The sequence below is a fragment of the Balaenoptera borealis genome (assembly GCF_965194805.1).
Source record: "Balaenoptera borealis genome assembly, chromosome: 2".
NCBI classification, from domain to species: domain Eukaryota; kingdom Metazoa; phylum Chordata; class Mammalia; order Artiodactyla; family Balaenopteridae; genus Balaenoptera; species Balaenoptera borealis.
The window spans coordinates 78143868-78164615 of record NC_138867.1 but is presented as its reverse complement, the minus strand read 5'-3'; the positions used below and the strand labels follow the sequence as shown (position 1 = coordinate 78164615).

The 20748-nt window shown below is 34.4% G+C and overlaps 1 protein-coding gene across 19 annotated transcripts in view; it reads left to right on the top strand.

Annotated features, from left to right (window-relative positions):
* Positions 1 to 20748, top strand: part of MCTP1 (multiple C2 and transmembrane domain containing 1) — a gene marked incomplete at its 3' end in the record, with an annotated part of 559050 nt that overhangs the window by 323495 nt on the left and 214807 nt on the right. For 10 of the 19 annotated variants that reach the window (XR_014239262.1, XM_082375750.1, XM_082375749.1 and 7 more), the window contains 3 exons: positions 8276 to 8335; positions 13690 to 13767; positions 18420 to 18590. Coding sequence is in view for 18 of the 19 variants with exons in the window: in XM_082375750.1 (XP_082231876.1) it covers positions 8276 to 8335; positions 13690 to 13767; positions 18420 to 18590 (309 nt within the window). The remainder of the gene's footprint in view (positions 1 to 8275; positions 8336 to 13689; positions 13768 to 18419; positions 18591 to 20748) is intronic. The other 9 variants (XM_082375756.1, XM_082375755.1, XM_082375754.1 and 6 more) reach the window with 2 other exon arrangements.

The following is a 20748-nucleotide window of genomic DNA, read 5'->3' as shown; positions in this document are numbered from 1 at the left end:
TCATGCTTAAAAATTTATTGAAATGTATTACTTAAATTTTTCTTTGATTTTGTCACTTTCATTATTGTGAATTAAGAAAATACTTATATCAAAATGATTTTTTATTTATGGTAATGTCTTAATTGCTTTAACAAGTATTTCTTACTGTAAAAACTTTCTTCCCAGTTATTATAGAATTAATGACCAAAAGATAATTTGGATCATAAAAGGGTCAGGTCCACATTAAAAATCACCTTTATCATTTTAATAAAATGAAAAATATTTATTAAGGAAAATTGCTGAATATTTCTGACTTAGTGTTCACTATGTTTTCTACAGGCCAAAATAAAATTTCAACAATCTTAAAGAAATGTTTACACTGTTCATATTTGTAATACACTTTTTTCTTTGTAATTGTACTTCAGAATTAGTGTTATATTAAAAGTATATATGTTTAAATATTCAGGTAATTTGGCTTTCTTCATTCTGTGTCTATCTTATACTATATCTATGTAAAAACATTGTAATCCATTAATATGTAGCAATATCTCTCTTCCAGTTGTAGTTAAGATGTAATGCTAGAACAGGATATTATATAGTTTTTAGTATTAATTAGTGGGAATAATCCATTTTATTGTAAGATAAAAGAACAAACAAAGATTCTTCTTTAAATAGTTCATTTAATTTATATTTAAATTTAATCTTAAGGATCAGTTAAGTCAACATAAATCCATGTCTTTTCCTTTGATCTACAAAAAAAATAAAAATAAATAATAAACATCTACTCTTTACTATTTTTATATCTAAACTTCTTAGAGTTTTTAATTACTAATAATCCAATTGTACATTCAAACTGGTGAATTTCCTAGCTGGCCGTTGATGACACAGAATTCCCTGTGTCTAACTGCACTCATTGGGAGATTATTTTTAGTGTACATGGTAATATGGCTTTTGGGTTTTTAGCCTAAGGGATTTTCAGTTTTATAAAATTTAATGGGGATATTGAATGCTGTGTAGAAGAAAATCATTTGTTTTTTTTTTCCATTGAGAACATACTGAATACCTAATAATTCATTCAGTTTGTCACTGTCCCCTAAAGCATGTGCCATATTCATCCATATTAGTGTTACAAGAGCAGAGTGTTAAATTCAAAATCCAGGGAAAGTTTGAAATTTCAATTACCACCTAGTCCGCCATCCTTCACACACAATGAGACAGCTTCCCCAATTCTTCCTCCAGGGATTGAAGGAGGCAGGACAATGTTCAAGTAAATTGTGCCTCCTGAGAAACTAAGGGATAAATGACTGTACTGTGTAGTTGCGTGTGTCACTATGTTACTGTGTTGTGGAAATGCATCCCTTTTCTAATGATTTCAGCCTTCCCCTTAAAGATTCTTGTGTGAGTAAATATTTTTCCTCTTTTATTTTTGGAAAGAGGATATAATTTATTTGCATGACACTTAAATACAAGTATTTTACATTTGATAGAACTATGCTCAAAGTCAAAGGTGAAGTTTTCATATAAATAGGTCATTTTCTTTTTTGGAATCTTGGTTTCTGGGAATGAGGTCTGCTTTTTTATAGCAGGGCTTCTGTATGCTGCCTGTCTGTGAGCACCCATGGTGAAGGTGAGATCTGAGAATTATACACTTTGTGGCAAAGACTTCAATAGAGTCAGGTAGTGTTGTTAGATATTCTCTCCAGTATGGAGTTTTTCTTTGCTTTCTTGTTTTTTTCAGAAGTGATATAACCATGGAGCGGGGAAGTGCTAAATTGACATTGTTAGCTTTTAATATGCACATCTCCCCTGTATACAAGTTCATCAGCTCATGGAATTTCCCAATACTTAAATATCTGCTTTTCATTTTCATTGTCTTGCCCATAGCAGATTTTTTCTGCTATGGAAATCTAATCTGTGGCAATCACATAATGTGGGGTTGTATTTACTAATGAAAACAAGAGAGGTGAAGAGACGACTTGAGGAGTAATTGCTGTTCAGGACAGACTTAGATATTATTTGGAGTAAATGTGTCACCACCTAATAATGAGTAGGAAAAAAATACACTTAACTTACCCCTGAAAAGGAAGAATGTATAAAGTACTTGATATATTTAAATGGTATGTTGGCCAGTAAATAATTATGAATTCCGTAGCGTTTCCTCTTCTGGGGATAGTAGCATCCTTTAAAACATTCATTCTGGTTTTCCACAAGCACACTTTCCATTGTGCACATTTCTAATTCTGCCCACACTCAGCTGTTGTAGAAAAATGTTATTTTAAGAAGAAAGGGATTGATGTCTCCATAAACTTGAGCAACTGGATAATTATCCTGGTCAAAGTATTATACTTAGGTGACAAAATGCATTTTGGCAGAGAAATGGTGATGCTTTGAGTTATTGTAATATTTTATTCTTTAGAAGAAGCTTATCATTGATAATTTATTATAAGGCTAAATTATTCAACAAGAAAGTTTCATGAGCTTAGAAGAGAAGGTGTATATGAATTTTGTGAATAAATTCTGTGGGGGGGGTCAAACAAAAAATGGAAAATAAATAATGCAATAATTGCCTCTATCAGATGGCAAGCAGAAAGGATTTTATACTACACTGTGTGTGTTTTAACATAGAAGAATGTGTTTATCAGTGGGTATGATAATAAATTTATGTGCTTTCAATAAATCACTTTAATTCTATGAGAAGTAACCATTGTAATAATATAAAGACATACACATTGCAATTTCTGTTCTCAACAATAACAGTTGAAAACTGTTTTAAAGAGAGTTCATCCTTTGAATAATATAATATGACTATGTGATGACGTCTCATTAGCATATCTTCTGTTACTTGATGGCTTATTTTTTTAGTAATGTATCTTTTTTATAAAGATTTTATTTTAATCACTTAGCATAATTTTAATGAACTATAAAACACTTTATTCACTGGTTGAATGAGGCAATTTATAATAAGACTTTTGGCAAGGATATTGTTAATTTAAACTAGAGCACACTCTCAACACTGTAAGTCTGCAGGGCGTAGTTAAACCTGACACCTTGGATGACACATTAAAAATGCATCAGTGAAAACCTCTAAGTGCTTTAATTTAAGGAACGGTAGAGAAACAGATTAACACATTTTTAAGTGTCTCACACAGTCAGACATAGTGGGGAAAAAAGTCATTATTTAACAATTATCATGTCCTTCCTACAAAGACCTCATATCCTGATAATACATAGATGATGATCTTTAAAAAATTGCAAAAAATGAAAACTTTATTGGTCATTGACTTTCTCAACTGTGAATGACCAAAATGGCTTTTCTTTGATGTCTCATTTCAAATGATTATGCCTATGTATTTGAAAAAATTAGTTGCTTACATGTTTTTGAAGGAAATATAAAATTCTTTTTAAAATTCTTACTATTAATTTTGTCCTCCCAAATTTCTGTTATTTGGAAATGCTATAAAGTCAACCTCATAATTAAGGCTTCTAAGAGTCCACAATGCTGCAGTAAACAAAGGGCTAATAGCATGAGCATTTGCATTATAAAGGACTGTATTTTTACCTCAATTAATTACACTCCTAAAATTTGTAGTAAGTTTATTTAAAATAGAGATAGCTTAATGTCAGTAAATATTTGATTATCCCCTCAAAATACATGGAGCCATAATTAAATTTTATATTGAGATGATTTTTTCTTGCTGTTTTGACAGGGTTTTCCCATAGGTATAAGATATCATACATTTTTATGTATTGTAATTCATAACTACAGGGATTTCTGTAACAATGGCATTACATTTATTTGACCACTCATGTTGAATTTTTAAAATGTTGTGGGTCCTTTGGGGAGAGAATCTGGATGAATTGGCACAAAGTGAAAGGACAAAATGTAATCTCAAGCAGAAGATGGATTCCATAATGCCTGCGTGCTAGCTCTAAGATGTTTAATTGTGGGGTCATAGACTGGCCTTCACATTGCTAACGTGTGCTACCAAGTCAGCTGATGGTTTCCCAAGACCCTTTCTGGGCTGATCAAAGGGAAGGGAACTAATATAACTTGACTCCAGGATGATGGAGCTAAGGGTTTGTTCACAGATTACATGGCCTTTTAATTCAAAGGTATATATGTATATACATACAATGTATATCAGATATATTTAACACATATATGTATATATGTTAGATATACATATATATACACATATGTATGTGTATATATATGTTAAATTGAGTGTGACCGGGAGGAGATTTATTGGTTTTAAAGCCCCCTAAATGTTTACAATGAAATTAAATCATAATTTTGTAAGGACTGGTTGACAAGCCCTGGTTGACAGCAATATACACATACATATGCATGTATTTATATATACATATCTACAAACATACACACACATATGAAACACTTAAGGTAAAATTTCCAAAAAAAAAATAAAAGACAAAGCAAGGCCAGGCTTCAGCTACAGGGTGGGTCCTCTGGGGAGCTGACCTTGCCTCTCTCCCTTCAACAATATTTAAAAGGACAGTGGGAGTTGCAGGGGGATTATATTTATGTTTAATGAGTATAAATGATATGAACATCTATTTGAGGAACCAGAAAATTGTGTTTCGGTGTGCAGTTCTACTTACTTCACGTCCCTGTTTTCAATGACACATCGATAGGCTTAGTCAACTTGACGGAGGCATCCGAGAGCCACAGCTTTGATAGCTAGATTGCAGTCTGACCAGGAAAGTCTATGAAAATTATTTACTTAAGAATTTATTCATTTTTTACCTCTTAAATGCCCAAAGAGGTATTGATAAAAGGAAATTACGCACCTATAAAAACAGGCTGTGTAATAATACTACTACCTGGCTTGACTTTGACATTGGAATCTCAGGCTTCACAATTTCCAATCTATTGTGAATGTCTTGAGTGTCATAGAACTGCTGAATTAAAATAACACACAATGGGTTTAAAGGCCTGTACATATTAAGGCTAACAAAAGATACCACCTTCAGTAAAAGTTCAGTGGCTATCCTTGTTTGTCTGATGGCAAAGACATTGAAGATTCTGCGATTTATTTTACATAGAAGGGTGAAAAATAGCATCATATTCATTTGTTATGGGAAAAAATGAACTGTCCTTTAGTTTTATTTCTCTGAGAAAAAGAATACATGTTCTAGATTTTTTAATTTAAAATCTCATTAACTCTTAGATTCACAGTAGGATTTTTGATCTTTGAGGAGAAATTTTCTTAGTATGTGTTGGTTTTTTGAGGTAAAAAATAGATTTAAAAACAATATTACCGGGGCTTCCCTGGTGGCGCAGTGGTTGAGAATCTGCCTGCCAATGCAGGGGACACGGGTTCGAGCCCTGGTCTGGGAAGATCCCACATGCCGCGGAGCAACTAGGCCCGTGAGCCACAATTGCTGAGCCTGCGCGTCTGGAGCCTGTGCTGCTCCGCAACAAGAGAGGCCGCGGTAGTGAGAGGCCCGCGCACTGTGATGAAGAGTGGTCCCCACTTGCCACAACTAGAGAAAGCCCTCGCACAGAAACGAAGACCCAGTACAGCCATAAATAAATAAATAAATATTTAAAAAAAGGAAAGAAAAAAAAAAGCAAAACACTGTGTTAGCAAAGATTATTAAAAAAAAAAAAAAAAACAATATTACCAATGGATCTTGCTACTTAATAAATTCAAAACCTCAGCAGAAATAGTTGAACAATTCATCATTCAGAATAACTGCAATTATTTTCCTTCATCAACTTGATACCTCTGGCTTTTGTTCTGTTTCCATTTGTTGTTACTTTATAATTTTAGCACTTTTAAAATGGCACTTTCCCTCACTTACCAACCTCTTGTCTTGATGGAGACTGAAATGTAACTAAATATCTATAATTATAGTTTAGGACAAGTCTTCCCTGGGATTCTTGAAGAGTTTATTCTGCTTTTCTTGCCCTCCATATTAAAATCACCACTTTTGTTTAGAACTCATTATCGTAATTCCAGGTGTTTCATTATTATTGTTTTCTGTTATTGTTATTATTAGAAACTCTAGTGCAAAGAAGGCCTTGGCTAGTTTGCTGTGAATTTTATATTTATCAGAGCTATAAATGCCATAAGGGTCCACAGGAAAATTAACTTCTTTCATTTGAAATAAAGACCTAAATTTACATGACAATGTGGGTTGTAAAATGAAATATAAATTTTAGTTAATAATGACAGAAGTAGTTAAACATGGCATGAAAAGCACAGCCTGGGGACTTCAGTGGATCCAAATGTGACTGGTATTTTTGTTTCTCAAATTTTAACAGAGAAATGTAAGTTCTAAATCTTGATCATTAAAATCTCCCCTCCCCGCCACCAATTCATCAATCTCATTTTGCTCTTTGCATACTAATCACATAATTAGATCATTGCCCTCGGTGTTCATCTGAGGAAGAATGGAAAGTATGGAGTTGGTGCAATTTCAGTATTAGATCACCTTAGACCACCTAAACTTTAAATGAAGTAACAATATTTTTAAATGCTAAATGGTTGTCTTAGTTGTTGTAACTGTCAAGTCTAGAGCCAAGACTTTCACATTGATTTAATACATTTTGCAATCGAGAAACATTGAGAAAAAACTCAATGTTAGCTAAATAACTTGTGTTATTGACTCTGGGGAAATTATTTGTGTAAGGAGCTTCAAGAAATAATTTCTTTCATATGATACTTTAAAATTTATCCACATTTTGCTAAGCATGCTGCTTAATTAAAAGAGAACTGGGAATCAAGGTAAGAAGAGAATTGGCAGTAGAATAGGAAAAGCTGCATCTTTTCCAAAAACTAGAATAAGGTTTCTTTGAGTTAAACAGTAGCATAACATCAAAAAAACTGCAATCATTCCATCTAAGATTTGTGCCCTCACGTCCAAATGTAAGTGTATTTTTTTAGAATTTTCTTTTCAGAAACTGATACAACAGTGTGCTAAGTGTGGCAGATGAGAACCATACCTGTAAGGGTAAATGAATTATAACTCTGTAGTGATGGTAAAACCATGTCTTAAACTCAAGACTTTTTCCTGATGACCCTGACATTAGTATGCTACCTGACCGAACTGTATACAAGTAACTTAGGAAAATGTAATTAGTTTCATTAAGAAATAGATTTCATGTAAAAAGCACAGGTAGATTGCATAGATGATCTCTGATATAATTCTAGCTAAACTTAAATTACTCAAATTGCTGCACACGCTAAAGTACTTTGGTTCGTTATTATTTTCTGATATGATTTTTGGAAGGATCACTTTGAAAGAAATATATATCCTTAAGCAAATGAAATTCCATGTGACTAACAGTCAATCAAATATTTATTGAGCACCTACTATGCATAATTAGGTATCATGAGAGGTGCTGGACCATCTTAGATGGTTGTGTTAGCAACCATCTTAGTTGCTAACACAAAATCATGGAATAATCAAATAAATTACAAAACGGCTTCCTCTACATCACAGTGTCAAAGGCTGATGCTTTCTCATAACTGTCATCAGTTTCCCATAATTTTACCATAACTAACACCCAGAGACAGGATGCAAAACATGAAAGTTTAAAGGATGCATGTAATTTAAATGTTCTCTTTAAAAGTGAGTAACTGTGCTTTTGATTTCCTAAAGGCAAACTGGTTTCACTTTATAAAAGTCTGAGGATTAAGTAATAAAATGTCCAATATGAATCCATTGCTTTGTTTCCAACTAAATAGCCACCTTTTCTTAGTATTCGTTTATTTTTAAAATTATTTTGGGGGAGCTTCAGTTAACTAAGTAATTCATATCATATATATTAAATGTTATATCATAAAACTAGGAAGTTTTTAGTAAGGAATTAAGCCAAATTTGACTAGGTACATGTTTATAAATAAGATTTCTGCTATCTTTGAAAATGCTCTGAAGGTCTGTGGTATTAAATTTTTTTGTTAAAAGGAATGGATATTATCTGGTTTATTTCAGAATTTTAAAATATGTTTAAACAGTTCTACTTTTTAAAACAAAATGTTAGACTCAGATATATTAATCAACAACTAATAAAGAGGTAAGTATATTCTTTTAAAATTACAGAAATAATCCTCTCTAAACTTTACTACCATTGTATCAGATATGAATAAGACAAACTTTAATTGAAATAAAAAAACTTTATTCAAAAGAAAAAAACTTACAGTTTATAAACATCCAAAGTGTCTTTAGCATATATAATTTTAGGGTTTTTACTTGTCTTAATTTTGCTGAGCCAATCAAGTATTCTCAGAACACCTCAAAATTTAGCTAAATATTTGTTTATTTTTAGGAACTCTCAGAAAACGAAGTGGTTGGATCTTATTTCTCTGTGAAGTCTTTCTTTTGGAGGGTAATGTCTAAATCCTTTATATTAATGTTCTTGACTTTTGGTTCTGAATAGTTATTTTGAGAGTTAAATGTGAATTAAGAAATTCCCTTTTTAAAATAGGTTCTCAGAGAGATGTATTCATTTGTCTTCTTTATTAACTCTGAATTTAGGTGACTCATTCTTCATTTGTAAAAACTAAGAACTTCATATATTTAACATATTGCTTTGAAGTCAGTTCCTTGTGGGCCCAAATTTATCCCAGATTCTTAACAATTAGAGGCCCACAGATCTTTCAGGAATATGATGGCACTGTCTAGAGGGTCCATAAAGGTTCTTTTTCCCTTCTTGTAAAATCTGTTCCATCTATCTGGGAAAAATTTACTTCTATTACGGTGATCTTGTACTATATACATACTAGATAGTGTTTTTTCTTTGAAAAAAAAATCCTATGAATTAGAAAACAGCAACTCTGCTTTTGCTTTGAATAAAAAAAAAAAAGAAAGAAAATTCCACAGAGAACTTGTTTTCAATGCCATTGCAATTTAATGTTATTTACGCTTTCATGACTTAAACAAAATGAGCTCTGTCATCCTTTTCCTCTGCTTTAATTCTGCATTGTGCGAGGTGTGACTTATTACTAATGCACTCACTGCTTTGCCTTCAAAAGTTTCCCTCTTTCTTTGAATGTTCACACTTGGCACATGATTACCTAGCAATAGATACTGCAATGAAAATGCTACACTCATAGAACTTTGCCATTTTTTTTTCTTGGCTCTTAAGCTGCTCATGACTGAAAACTACATTTCTCCTTTTAGAATTTTAAGATTGTTGCAGCGTCTCATAAGCAGACTGGCAGGTACTAGATTAAGTCATGCATCGACTTGACCAGTGAGCAAGTAAACCCACATCTCTTTATCTTCTGCCTCCTCCACACACATTTTTTTTTTTTTTTTTGCAGTCTTGTGTTTGTGTGAGCTCATTTTAATTATTATAGCCTCTTCATTTCCTTTCAGTCTACTGATGGCTGCCATCACTGATGTTATTCTGTATTGTTGATAAAATAGTATTTCCTCTTATATGTTCATGCATTATCCGTGAACACACAGAGTGACTGCTTTAGAATTGTTCCATTACTTTAAATGGAAAATGGCTTTTGGGAAAATTTTTTCTCTGTTTTCTTAAGACCCACAATTACGGTGAATTCATATGCCAACAAAGTAGAATTCAGGGGTGTTCTGTGTTGTGTTTGTTCTGCATGCAACAAATATGCAGCATGATCATTTTGAAGACTTGCCACCAGGACCAACTCCATAAACACTACTGTTCAAGGATTTTCCTTTCAAATGATTTTTTCAGCCTCTTCTTTTCACTTTCTACTTCCAAATTAGTCTTCCACTTATCAGTACTTCCCATTTGGTTGTATCCATCCTTAAATATTCTTTACTAACCTTTCTCAATCTCTTAAACTGTCTTATTTTAGAATATCAAATACGCACATTTAAAAGATAGCTTTTTTTGTATCTGAAATACAGTGATCTATTGTCTTTCTTCTGAGCATATATTGAGTGACAAACAAATGGAGTCATAAAAGCAGAACCTTTCGGGGTCATTTATTTTAACAATGAGGAAACTAAGGCCCAGAGAAGTGATGCCATTGCCCTGGAGTAGCTAAATGGTATGATCAGGACCAATATTTCTCTTTCTGAATGTCATAGAAATAAATGTTTTGGTTAAGACTTAAGGCACTCGAGTTCCTTTTGGGGTTGATGAATAGAGATGCGATATATAAGTAGAGCTGCCCCTTAGTTAGTCTTCATTGACAGCCTTTCAAATTCTTATTGCGTTATGTGACCCTCTCCTCTGCAGCTCCTTAAGCCATCAATGAGTGGATATGTTTCAGGGCTGTGATGGTGCTGTATTTTAGGTTCCATTTTACAAAATCAGAAAATCAGTGACCAAGTCTGCTTTAGATCAGTGTGATCTTTCATATTCACATTCAAAGGTCACTCTGATAACCAGCCTCATTGACCTTTGCCCCAGCAATGTTTGTATTCTGATGAACTTTTAGAGGAGATGTATATGAAAAGAGGTTTCCCATAACATTTTCAGATATGCAGAAAACCTAACAGCTCAGATAAAATCTTACATGAAGAATGTGCACTTCGTGAATTAAACAGAACGTGATTTGAAAGAAAAATTTAACAGCTTATTTATAAGGATTAATACATGTGTCCAGGAGACAGTAGCTGAGTTACACTGAGTGAAACTAAACCTGGTGAGAACTTGCTCAGCGAATGTCAGTGCTACTTGCTGTATCTTAATTTTCTTGAGAGCAGAATAAAGGAAAGAAAAGTGATAAAGGGATATTCTAATCTTTCCAAAAGCATGCCATTTATAATTTATCAAAACATGGTATCTTAGGACACAAAACATTAAGCAGTCGTTATGGCAATTATCATGTTTCTCATGAGAGTAATAAAAATATGTGAAGCCAATTGGATTACTCTAAGTCAGAATTTCATTAAAGACTTTTAACTTCCCATTAAAGGATGGTAATTCAGTGCAGTTCTTTCAAATATTTAGTACATTTAAGTTTCTTCTCAGTTATCTCCATTGACTAGACATTTAGATTCTGATGACTGAGAGCTAATTGAACAATCCATCTTATGAGAGCATTGTAGTGAATTAAAGAGAGATTTTAATATTGTTTAAATGGAGAAGGCTGGGCTATGCCAAGATACCTCATACAAAAAAAATGGAGAATGGATCGTAATATGAAATGGGTGAAAAGGAGTGCATAGAATACAGAACAATCCAGAGTTATGTGAGAGCACTACCTTATGGTAGGATCAAACAGAAGTATGGTTAAAGGAAGACCCTGCAGACCAAGGAGAAGAGATATTGCCTTTGTAAAACAAGAATGTGATCCTGTGCGGAAGTGCTTACATTCTGAACAACTCAACTGTATATGACATACACCCAAGAAAAGTTCAGGTATTATTTCTATCAATAGGTATGAAAGTAAGACCCTCAGGAAAAAAAATTAACTTTTATTTAAAGTCTCGAAAAATGGCTCTGTAAGTGAAACACAGGACTCATTGTTTCTTTACCATACCATTGGTAGAAACCTATAGATTACTTCAGCAAACCAACAAGGTTACAAGTTATATGGTGCTTTTCTATTAGTATATATTTTGAGCAAATATAGTAAAAGCTTAAGAGCTTTTGTTTGGCCACAGTTAAGTTTAGAGACGGTAGTTAGAACATCTGAAGTAAACATAAATACCTTCCTGACAATGTAAATTGTATCAAGAAGCAGTAGAAATAGGAAAGAAAGTTTACAGATAAAAACCTGGAGAATTTCTCTAAGGATTATAGCGCCAGTGAATCATCTTCTAAGAAAAAAAGGGATCGAAGCTTTATTATTAGATGAGACACTTCAAACTAGGCTGGACAAAGCACTGGGAGGGTTTTCTGTAAAGGCAATCCTGCTTTGAGCGGATGGATGGGCTGTAGAACAAATCTACTTGTTGGACTTATCATCCAGGTGCAATTCACTGGAATAAACTCAGCAGGAAAAGGGAAAGATAGAACATGCCTGTGCCTGGGATTGAGCTAATAATTGCTCCACGCTCCAAGCTTTGCAGCACAAAACAGTCATTCCAGGCTGTCATTATCTCTTCTTTGTAGTGTCTGTGGATCATTTGATTAAATAAAAGCATGTGCACCTCTGTGCTGAAGATAGAGGAAAGGGCTGCCTCCACACACAGCCATTGTAAAGACACAAGCAATGTCTTTCACTCCAGTTTCATAGTGTCTAGGTCTCATTTGGAAGGATTAGGTTGTACACAGGTTAAAAAAAAAAAAATCCAAGATAACAAAAGCCAAGGATTATTTGCACACAACAGGGAGAAGATTGGTATGACTGAGTGTTCCTTTAGCCACACGTTAAGTCTAAACAGACTTTTTTGGTTTTGTTCTCTGTTTTAATCAGGATCTAGAATAATAGGAATTTATCATTAGTGATCCAGTTTTTAAGAAATGCAATTAGTAAACTTTATTAACGAGAACTGGAACGCAGAAGTGTTCTTAATTTGTATGAAAGATTCTACAACTTCACCTTTTTAATGAGACTACAGTTTGTTATGAAGTACAGTTAACTCTCATATGTTTTGCTTAACAATGTATGCTAGAGTTACTACCACTCGAAAACTTTTTCTTCCTTTAAGCCCTTGATTAGCCTTTCTTAATAATCTATACCCAGGGATATATTTCATCTAAACCTAAATCAAAGTATTTCAACAAATCCTGTACAAATTAAATGCATTTTTGGGATTGAACTTCTTAGGCTCTGTCCACAAATTGAGATGTAGTGGGGAAAATCATCAGTTAGTTATCAGCAATTCCAGATTCAAATCTCAGACTTGCCAATCTCTAGCCATTTGGTGTTAAGTAGGGTATTTATCTTCTCTGTGCCTCAGTTTCTGTACCTTAAAAATACTTGTCATGAAAAACACTAGATTATGAAAACTCCAGCACATAATAGCTGCTCAATACATGTTTACTTCTTTGTGTGATCTAACCCATTTTTCAGACTGGCCTAATTCAGTCCTCCTTGTTGATATTAGTAAAGCTGATGACTCTCATAATTCTGTTGTTTGGAAACTTTGTCTAGCTGCTCTAGAAGTGTTTTAATACAGACTTTTAGCTCCACCATGATAATTTCCTTGCATTGTTTCCTGTTCATCTGTATCTTTTTTATCCATCTCTTGCTGCTCTTAGTCTTAGTAGTGAAGGGAACTTAGGGTTGTTTTTTTAGTAGCAAAGGCAACAAAGATAAGTATTGTGTGGGGCAAAATTTCTCTGTTACTTTAGAAATATCTCTTTAAAAGTTACAAAAGATTCACATGTGGGATGCAGTTAACATGATTATAGTTATTGCCTGTCCATGCAACATTTATTCTTCTGGAGCCTTATCACTTTTTTGACATTGGAAACAGTCTCCAAAAATTTTGGAGCAACAGACATGGGAAAATGATTCTTTCCATGATTTCTCTTGCTCTGTTTCTTTTCTCTGCTACACCTACTAATAAAAACCTGAAACCACTCAAACAGGATCCATCACCATATAATCTCTGTACTTTATTTTCTTGACCACTGCAGCATTATGTTACTAAAGAAGAGGGTGGAAACTATCATGGCATTGGCATTTGTCTTCATTGTGCTAGGAGACAGTTTCTGACAGTGACTTGAGAAGCAAATACATATTTTTTTCAAATATTTTTTAAAGAGTGATGCTAAACTCTGATTGACATGAGGTGTTGATAGTTGCCCAAAGATTTCCCATACAGCTCTGATCATGCATTTCCATCCAGACATGCGGCAGGACTGCTTTTCCTGTCCTGGGCTTCTGCAGAGCAGAGCTTCAGAATGCTCATTACCAAAATGCACAAGTAAGTTCAACCAGTTTGCTTATGTTTTCTGAGCTTGCATGAGCTGTGAACTCTCATGGCTGACTTACTCTTCTGAAAACCATTCCCTATCCTAACGTCTTTTATGTATATGAAAAGGGATTGAAATCTTGAATTCGTTTTCAAGGAATAATGTACATAAACTAATATTCTGTTTAAAATGCCAGCTCACTAATTCTAAAATCTTACTAAAGATACATGTCTTTGACTAATTACCTGAGACTTTGAAATTTATATTATTACCTGGTATCTTGATATTCTTTATTAAATCTGAACTTGGATGAATATTCCTTATGAGAGTGGATCTCAAACTTCAGTGTGCATGAGAACCACATGGGGCACATGTTGGAGAAACACGTGCATCTCTGCCCACAAGAACTGAATCATATCCTGGAGGATCAGGCCTGGCGATTTCAACAAATTGCCCATTAAAACTGGGGAATTCCTGCTTTAAAAGTTCAAAGAGTACTTCTTCCTTTTGTGGAGTTGGCTCTTTGCTTCGAAGCTGGGTTGCTTTTCCTTTTTATTCTTCCCTTCTTTTTTCTTTCCCTCCTGTTTCAACAAGGACATAGTTGAAAACATTACCTTAGATGACTAAGTACCAACTGTAATATGTTAATTTTATTGAGGGATTTCTTGGATGTATTTAACACTCCTTGCCCTTTAGGTGCTCAATAAGTAATTTTTGGTTGACCGATTATCAATTATTCAGTTAATTGTTTAGATACATCCTATTAGAAAAATCATTAACAAAGGAAATAATAAATTAAACAAACCACATAATTTTTCAATGGCCTCCTATTTCTCTCTTTAAATGTTCCAAATATCCAGACCAATGTGCTTTCCTCATCAGTAAATTAGGAAGCAGAACTAAAGAAGGACTTTAATTAGCATATATAGTATCCATGCCAGAGAGTGGATGATGTCTACAATTATAGTAATTAATACTAGTTATTAGAACATAGGAGAAGACCAGTGTGCATGCACCTTAGAACTTTTAAAGCAGGGGCGGGGGCTGGTGGTCTCATACTTGAGTGCACATCAGAGCCCTCTCCAGGGAGGGCTGGTTAAACCAGAGCAGTGGGCCCCGCATCCAGAGCTGATGATTCCGTTGGTCTGGGATGGGGCTAAAGAATCTGAATTTCTAACAAGTTCCTTGGGTGACACTGACGCCACTGCTCTGTGGACCGTACTTGGAGAACTTTGCTATACAGAGGAAGGACACTTTAACCAGAACAGCAAGTTACTCAGAAGCTATGTTGGGGAGCATTAACGCTAGTGCTTTTCAAAGTTTGTTTGTTTTAGTTGTGGAATTCTACTTGTTCCCCAATGAGTTCCCCAAAACTTTGATTTAAAAAGTAAGTTTAGTAATAGCTATCTTAAGTGGATTCAATCTTCTTTGTTTATGGTATATACTTTTTTTCCATTCAGACCCCCAACACACCCCCCTGACCAACCCCCTCACACACACTCAGAGCAGTGCTCTTAGTACATGGGGGCCTGGTGTACTGTCTGGAAATTGTAGATAAGAAAACTGAGGTCCAGAGAGGGAGCAGTGTGCCCAAGTCACATAGTCAGAAATTGCTAGAAAGATGCAAGGAGACATTTATGCTAAGCCCTTGTCTTTTCTCCTGTTGGTAGCCTAAGTTTTATATCTTCCCCCTTTACCTTATAATTTTATTTCAAGTTCCTATTCTTCACACTCAGACTAAATATTTTTCTGTTTCATGACTATGTAGCTGGTCAAATCACAGCTGAATTATGAAGTCTCTTTTTAGAAGAGTACCATTTTAACAAAAATAGATTGAAAAAACATCACTTTAAAAAATGATATTTGGTTGGTACATTTTTAGAACCCAACCTTTGTTTTCCTTTTAGCCTTTTATACAGGTCACCTTAATTTCCACAATCACTAGCCCTGTTTTTGTTAAGAAATATTCTCCCCTCCTCCACCCCCCACCTCTTAGCTTCCCAAGTCGCTTTGGGAATGTTCCTCCAGGTTATAGAAAAGCATTTGGTAACAACTAGTGGCACTAGGTAAAGCCTCCATTAGGTTCATTCTGTTTCTGTGAAAGCACGAAGGATCCCATGGAAAGCATTCCTTCTCATCTTAAAAGTAAAATTCTTGTTCTCATGTGAAAAATGGGAGGAGGAGTGAACAAGTAAGCGTTTCAGACATGGGACCATTCAAGAACCTAACTCGGCATTGCTAACCGAAGTTGCTGTGTAACCTAGATTGTACCCAACTGTTATTTGATGAGTGCAGTGTATGACTGGTGCTGCTAGAGTGTGTAGGAAATGTCATTAAGTATATCCATCTGCAAGCTGGAATGTTGTAAGTATGAATATATGTGCTCATATGACAGAGAAGTAGAAGGTGATGTCATGTATTAGCTATGTAGGAAAATGTAGACCGGAATGTCATTTCAAATATAAGCAACTCACCTAACTGAAGAGTACCCTTTAGCAACATTATACTTAAATCATGACTACTTTGAAACCTCGGGGAGAGTCTCTGCCCTAAAGACCAATATTGGAAGAAGCTCAGGAATAAAGGTCAGAAATACTGGGTTCTGGTCCCATATCCATCATCTATTAGCCCAGCCACTTGGAGCCTCAAATTCCTCATCAGTAAAATGGAAATAGCAGGACTTGCCTTCCTACTTCATAGGGTTTTAGTGGAAACCAAATTCTGTAATGTATATATAGGCACTTTCAAAGTCTAAAGCTCTATATAAATGGGTAGTTTTTAACTCCTTAGTCTTCCCTAAGATAATTATTTCTTCTTACTTGCCAAAAATTTGTTTTCCTTCTTTGCCACTCATACCCCTTAACAAAAGTTTCAGACGCATAGTTGAGAACCTGATTCTCTAGAGTCTGCTGTTGTAGTCTCAAGAGCAGCACTTGTCAGATAGATAGATAGGCACTGAAATTGATTGCTGCATTATATAAAGTAAGTAGCATGAAATCTTAGAACCAAAAAAAAAAAAACTTGAAAATTATTTGATGCAATGAATTCTAAACAATTATTTTAATCTGAGAAATCCTTGGCTCAAACAAAATCAATGTGGAAACCCAAAGTATTGATATAAAACAGATGGGAGCAGAGGGGCTTCACTGAAGTGGGGTATGGAGTCCTGTGGAAGTTACAGGTGTTCCCTGTAACCTTGGCTTCTCTTCAGAACACAGGTGACACTGCTCTTGGGCTCACAGAGGTGAGGAATGTGTAGGCATGTGTAGGCAAAGTCCTGCATTGATATTAATAAGGCAGAGCCACCAAGAAGTGGTGTTTAAAATTTACTGATCACCAAGGCAGGGAAATGCAATGTGATTTAGAAGGATTTCCATGGACGTGTTCAAATATTAAAAGTATTATCTTTTGAAGAATATAGTTTTCATTTTCCTGAGAAGCATCCTGAAATGCATGACTTTTGATGATAGGTAAAAAATGGCTATGCCATTATTATGGTATGGGGAAAAAGTAAGAATTCAAAGTGGGAGGGGGAGTTATACAAAATAGACTATCACTTTAGTGTGGAAAGAATTAGGCCAAAAGTAGAGCTAATCCATAATTTAGAAGTGGAGTACTCTGAGGTTGAGAGAAACATTGAATTTCTTCATGAAATCACTATAAGTGAAGAAAACGTGCTTGACAACATAAAAAAAAAAAACAAACAGCAATTTTTATAATACACCTTGGTTCAGAATCCAGATTGAAAAGATCTTTAACATTTTAGCTACTTTCTCTGGCTTGTTTTATATGCTATTTAGTTCAAGAGATTATATGGCATTTTTAGACTTGCTGATTTTTAAAAATTCTGAGTTTGTTCACTGGCTTGAGTACTGTGGCTTAGAATTGAGCAATTAAAAGTTCTAAAAGAAAATGTTCAAATACTAGAGAACTAAATCCAGAAACATACCTGCCAATATAAATCACATATGTAATTTTTAAAATTTGTGATGCAAGTTTCAGGCATAAGCAAGCTATCTTGGGAGGGCATATTGACTTTTCTCTGTTCTGTGGTACCTTAAGTAGTTTTTTAGAGAGCTGAAACTCAGTTATCTCTTATTGTGGCAATAAAGAAGTTTTTTAATTGTCTGAATAGAAAAAACTAATCTTAGAACTAAAAACCGCCTGTAAAATCCACTTGTAACACGAAAAAAGATTTTCAAAAACTGTTACTGACAAATGCTAGATGTGTTTATTATGATTTTTCATAATAAAAACTTTGAAGCAGCAGAAAAACTGTTACTAATTAAAAATTACATATCACAGTGTGGATGAGGCCTTTTACATTTATATTTATTTATACATATTTAGACAGGCATATTTGACACATATGCAAATATTCTGTAATCTTAAAATATCTACATGTAATTTTAAGAGTTGAAAAAGTAGACTTTATTTTGAGCACACACCTCTTTTACACAACAACCTTAAATTTATGAGATAATTTCATATTTATCAATAATTGTATAATAACTAATAATCTATTAATTGTTTTTATTTTTTAAAATTGTAACTGCCTATTTTTTATTTTTGAAAAACTATAACAACAGAGGAAAGGGTAATGCCAAATGTGGTACTTTGGTTTAAAACACAGTAAGCTAATTCTGTTTTCCTTTGCCACAAGTTTCAGACCCAAAGTTTACGTCTGTCAGACGTGCACAGAAAACCACATCTTTGGAGAGGAATAGTCAGCATCACATTGATTGAGGGGCGAGACCTCAAGGCGATGGATTCAAATGGGTTGAGTGACCCCTATGTGAAGTTCCGGCTTGGGCATCAGAAGTACAAGAGCAAGGTGACCTATCTCTTTTGTGTTCCCATCAGTGCTTGGAAGGCAGTGGTTGGTTAATAGCCGTGCTCTGAGACGTGAAAACACTAGACACTTTTTTAATGCTTTACAGAACTACTTTTCAACATCATGTCAGGCAACAGTACTAACAATTGTATTGCATTTCTTACTTTATGTACTGTGTGACCTTTGGTAAACTATTTCTCTATGTCTCAGTTTCTTCACCTATCACACGGAATAATACTAGGAACTATCTCTTTAAAAAAAAAAAAGCCGTAGCAAACCTAAGTCAATGCCGGGCACATAACGTGCTCAGAGAATGTTGGCTACTATTATTACTGCATCTAGTACTAGTACAAGTACTACAAATAGCACTATTTGACATGTATGAAAAATATTTGTGCATTACTCTGAACCCTTTTTTCAAACTGACTTGCACCAGTGCAGATTGCAAGGTTTTAAAAATTTATTTAGAAAACAGAGGGCCAAGGTCCTGCTGCCACTACAGCAGTGTGCCATGGCACAAGTTACTTTGCCTCTCCATACCCCCATTTCCCCGTCTGTGAGAATGAGAATTAAAATAATGCCTACCTAATAAAGTTACTGAGAAGATTGAATACTATATGTCATGCATGTAAAGGGCTTAGAATATTGCTTTGCCCATAATAAATACTCAATAAACGGTAGTAGCGGAAGGAAGAGGAAGAGTAGCAGCAGTAGTAAATATATTATGTAATAACACTTGTATTATTAGTAATAACATATTATATTAAATATTCATATCACTATCATATTATTAACAAAAATTATAATAATTAGTAAAGGTCATAGTAGTCATGGTTATATAGTGATAGTTACATTTATCTGTGTTGTATCCAAATACAGCCTCTTTCATGGTCAGCTTCTATAGCTGGTATCCATTGACAGCTTGGGACAACTGATTACACCCATCTTGTATTAGAAATATCACAGAGGTGATTTCTTAGCAGGCTGATTGGTTACCTTCTTAAGTGCCCACATCAAAGGGGAAGGCATCACTTCTGACCTATAGGAAATCATATAGGGAAGACAATCCTAAAAAAAGAAAACTGAAAGCTTAAGTTCTTTTTTGGCCAAATAAGTAAGACAGACCACTCCCCAAAATACTGAAGGAGTTCATCTGAACCCAATTATGAGACATTTGAATTGTCATACCATCCATCCAGTGTCGTCTTTTTTTTCTGCCATGGGCTTAATAATAGCATTTTAAAGAAACTACTGATTCCAAAAATAGGTACCTGTGACCACTTCTATCTTGTCTTTTATCAATTAACATTATTTCCATGTTCTGGTAGGCTTAAAACATTACTTATTTTTATAGTTCTGCTCTTTAGGTATGAAATATGAAACCCAGCTATGGACATGTGTCTCTCTTTGCTCTTTCTTTCCATGATCTATTGCTGATTAATTTCAGATTATGAACTTTAAAAATTGTGATTCATTTGCGTTACCTTTGCACATAACATACTTCATTGCTTTCAAAGTCTTTACATCTGAAGATCTGCCTCTCATACATTAAAAAGAGAAAAGGCCGCTACATGCCCTCCTGCTAAAAAGAAAGAGTAGGGAAACAAATATGAATGTGGTCTAACTCAATGGTGAATGAAATTTTAAAACACATCAGTATGAGTCACTTGATTCATTGTTTCCACCAGGTGTCTTATCTGAATACTTGAAGTTACAAAATTGCATGTCAGATATCTTTCTTATATATGCGACGTGGAGATTATACACACACATATTCATATTAATTCACAAACATTTTTGGCATAGTGCTTTGGGGAAAGAGATCTGAAGCTCTAATAAAAGACTTGAGTTAGAGTCTAGCTACTAAATCCTAATGACTGTAGGTGGGTCACTTAAACCTCAGGTCTCAGTTTCTCCATGTATAAAATTGGGATGATACATCAGTGCTATAATTTTAAGGTAAAAGTTTGCCTGACCACCCCAAAATTACTTTTTTTTCTTCTTGCTCCCACAGAACTTCATTGTCTGTTTTCTTCATTATTCAGCTCGCAGTTCTTATGTGTGTGGGAAGCGAGGGAAAAAAACTCTGGGAATCCTCATCTTTCTTTATTATAAGATGACAGACTACGAGTTATATCTTTGTGTATTAACTGGTTAT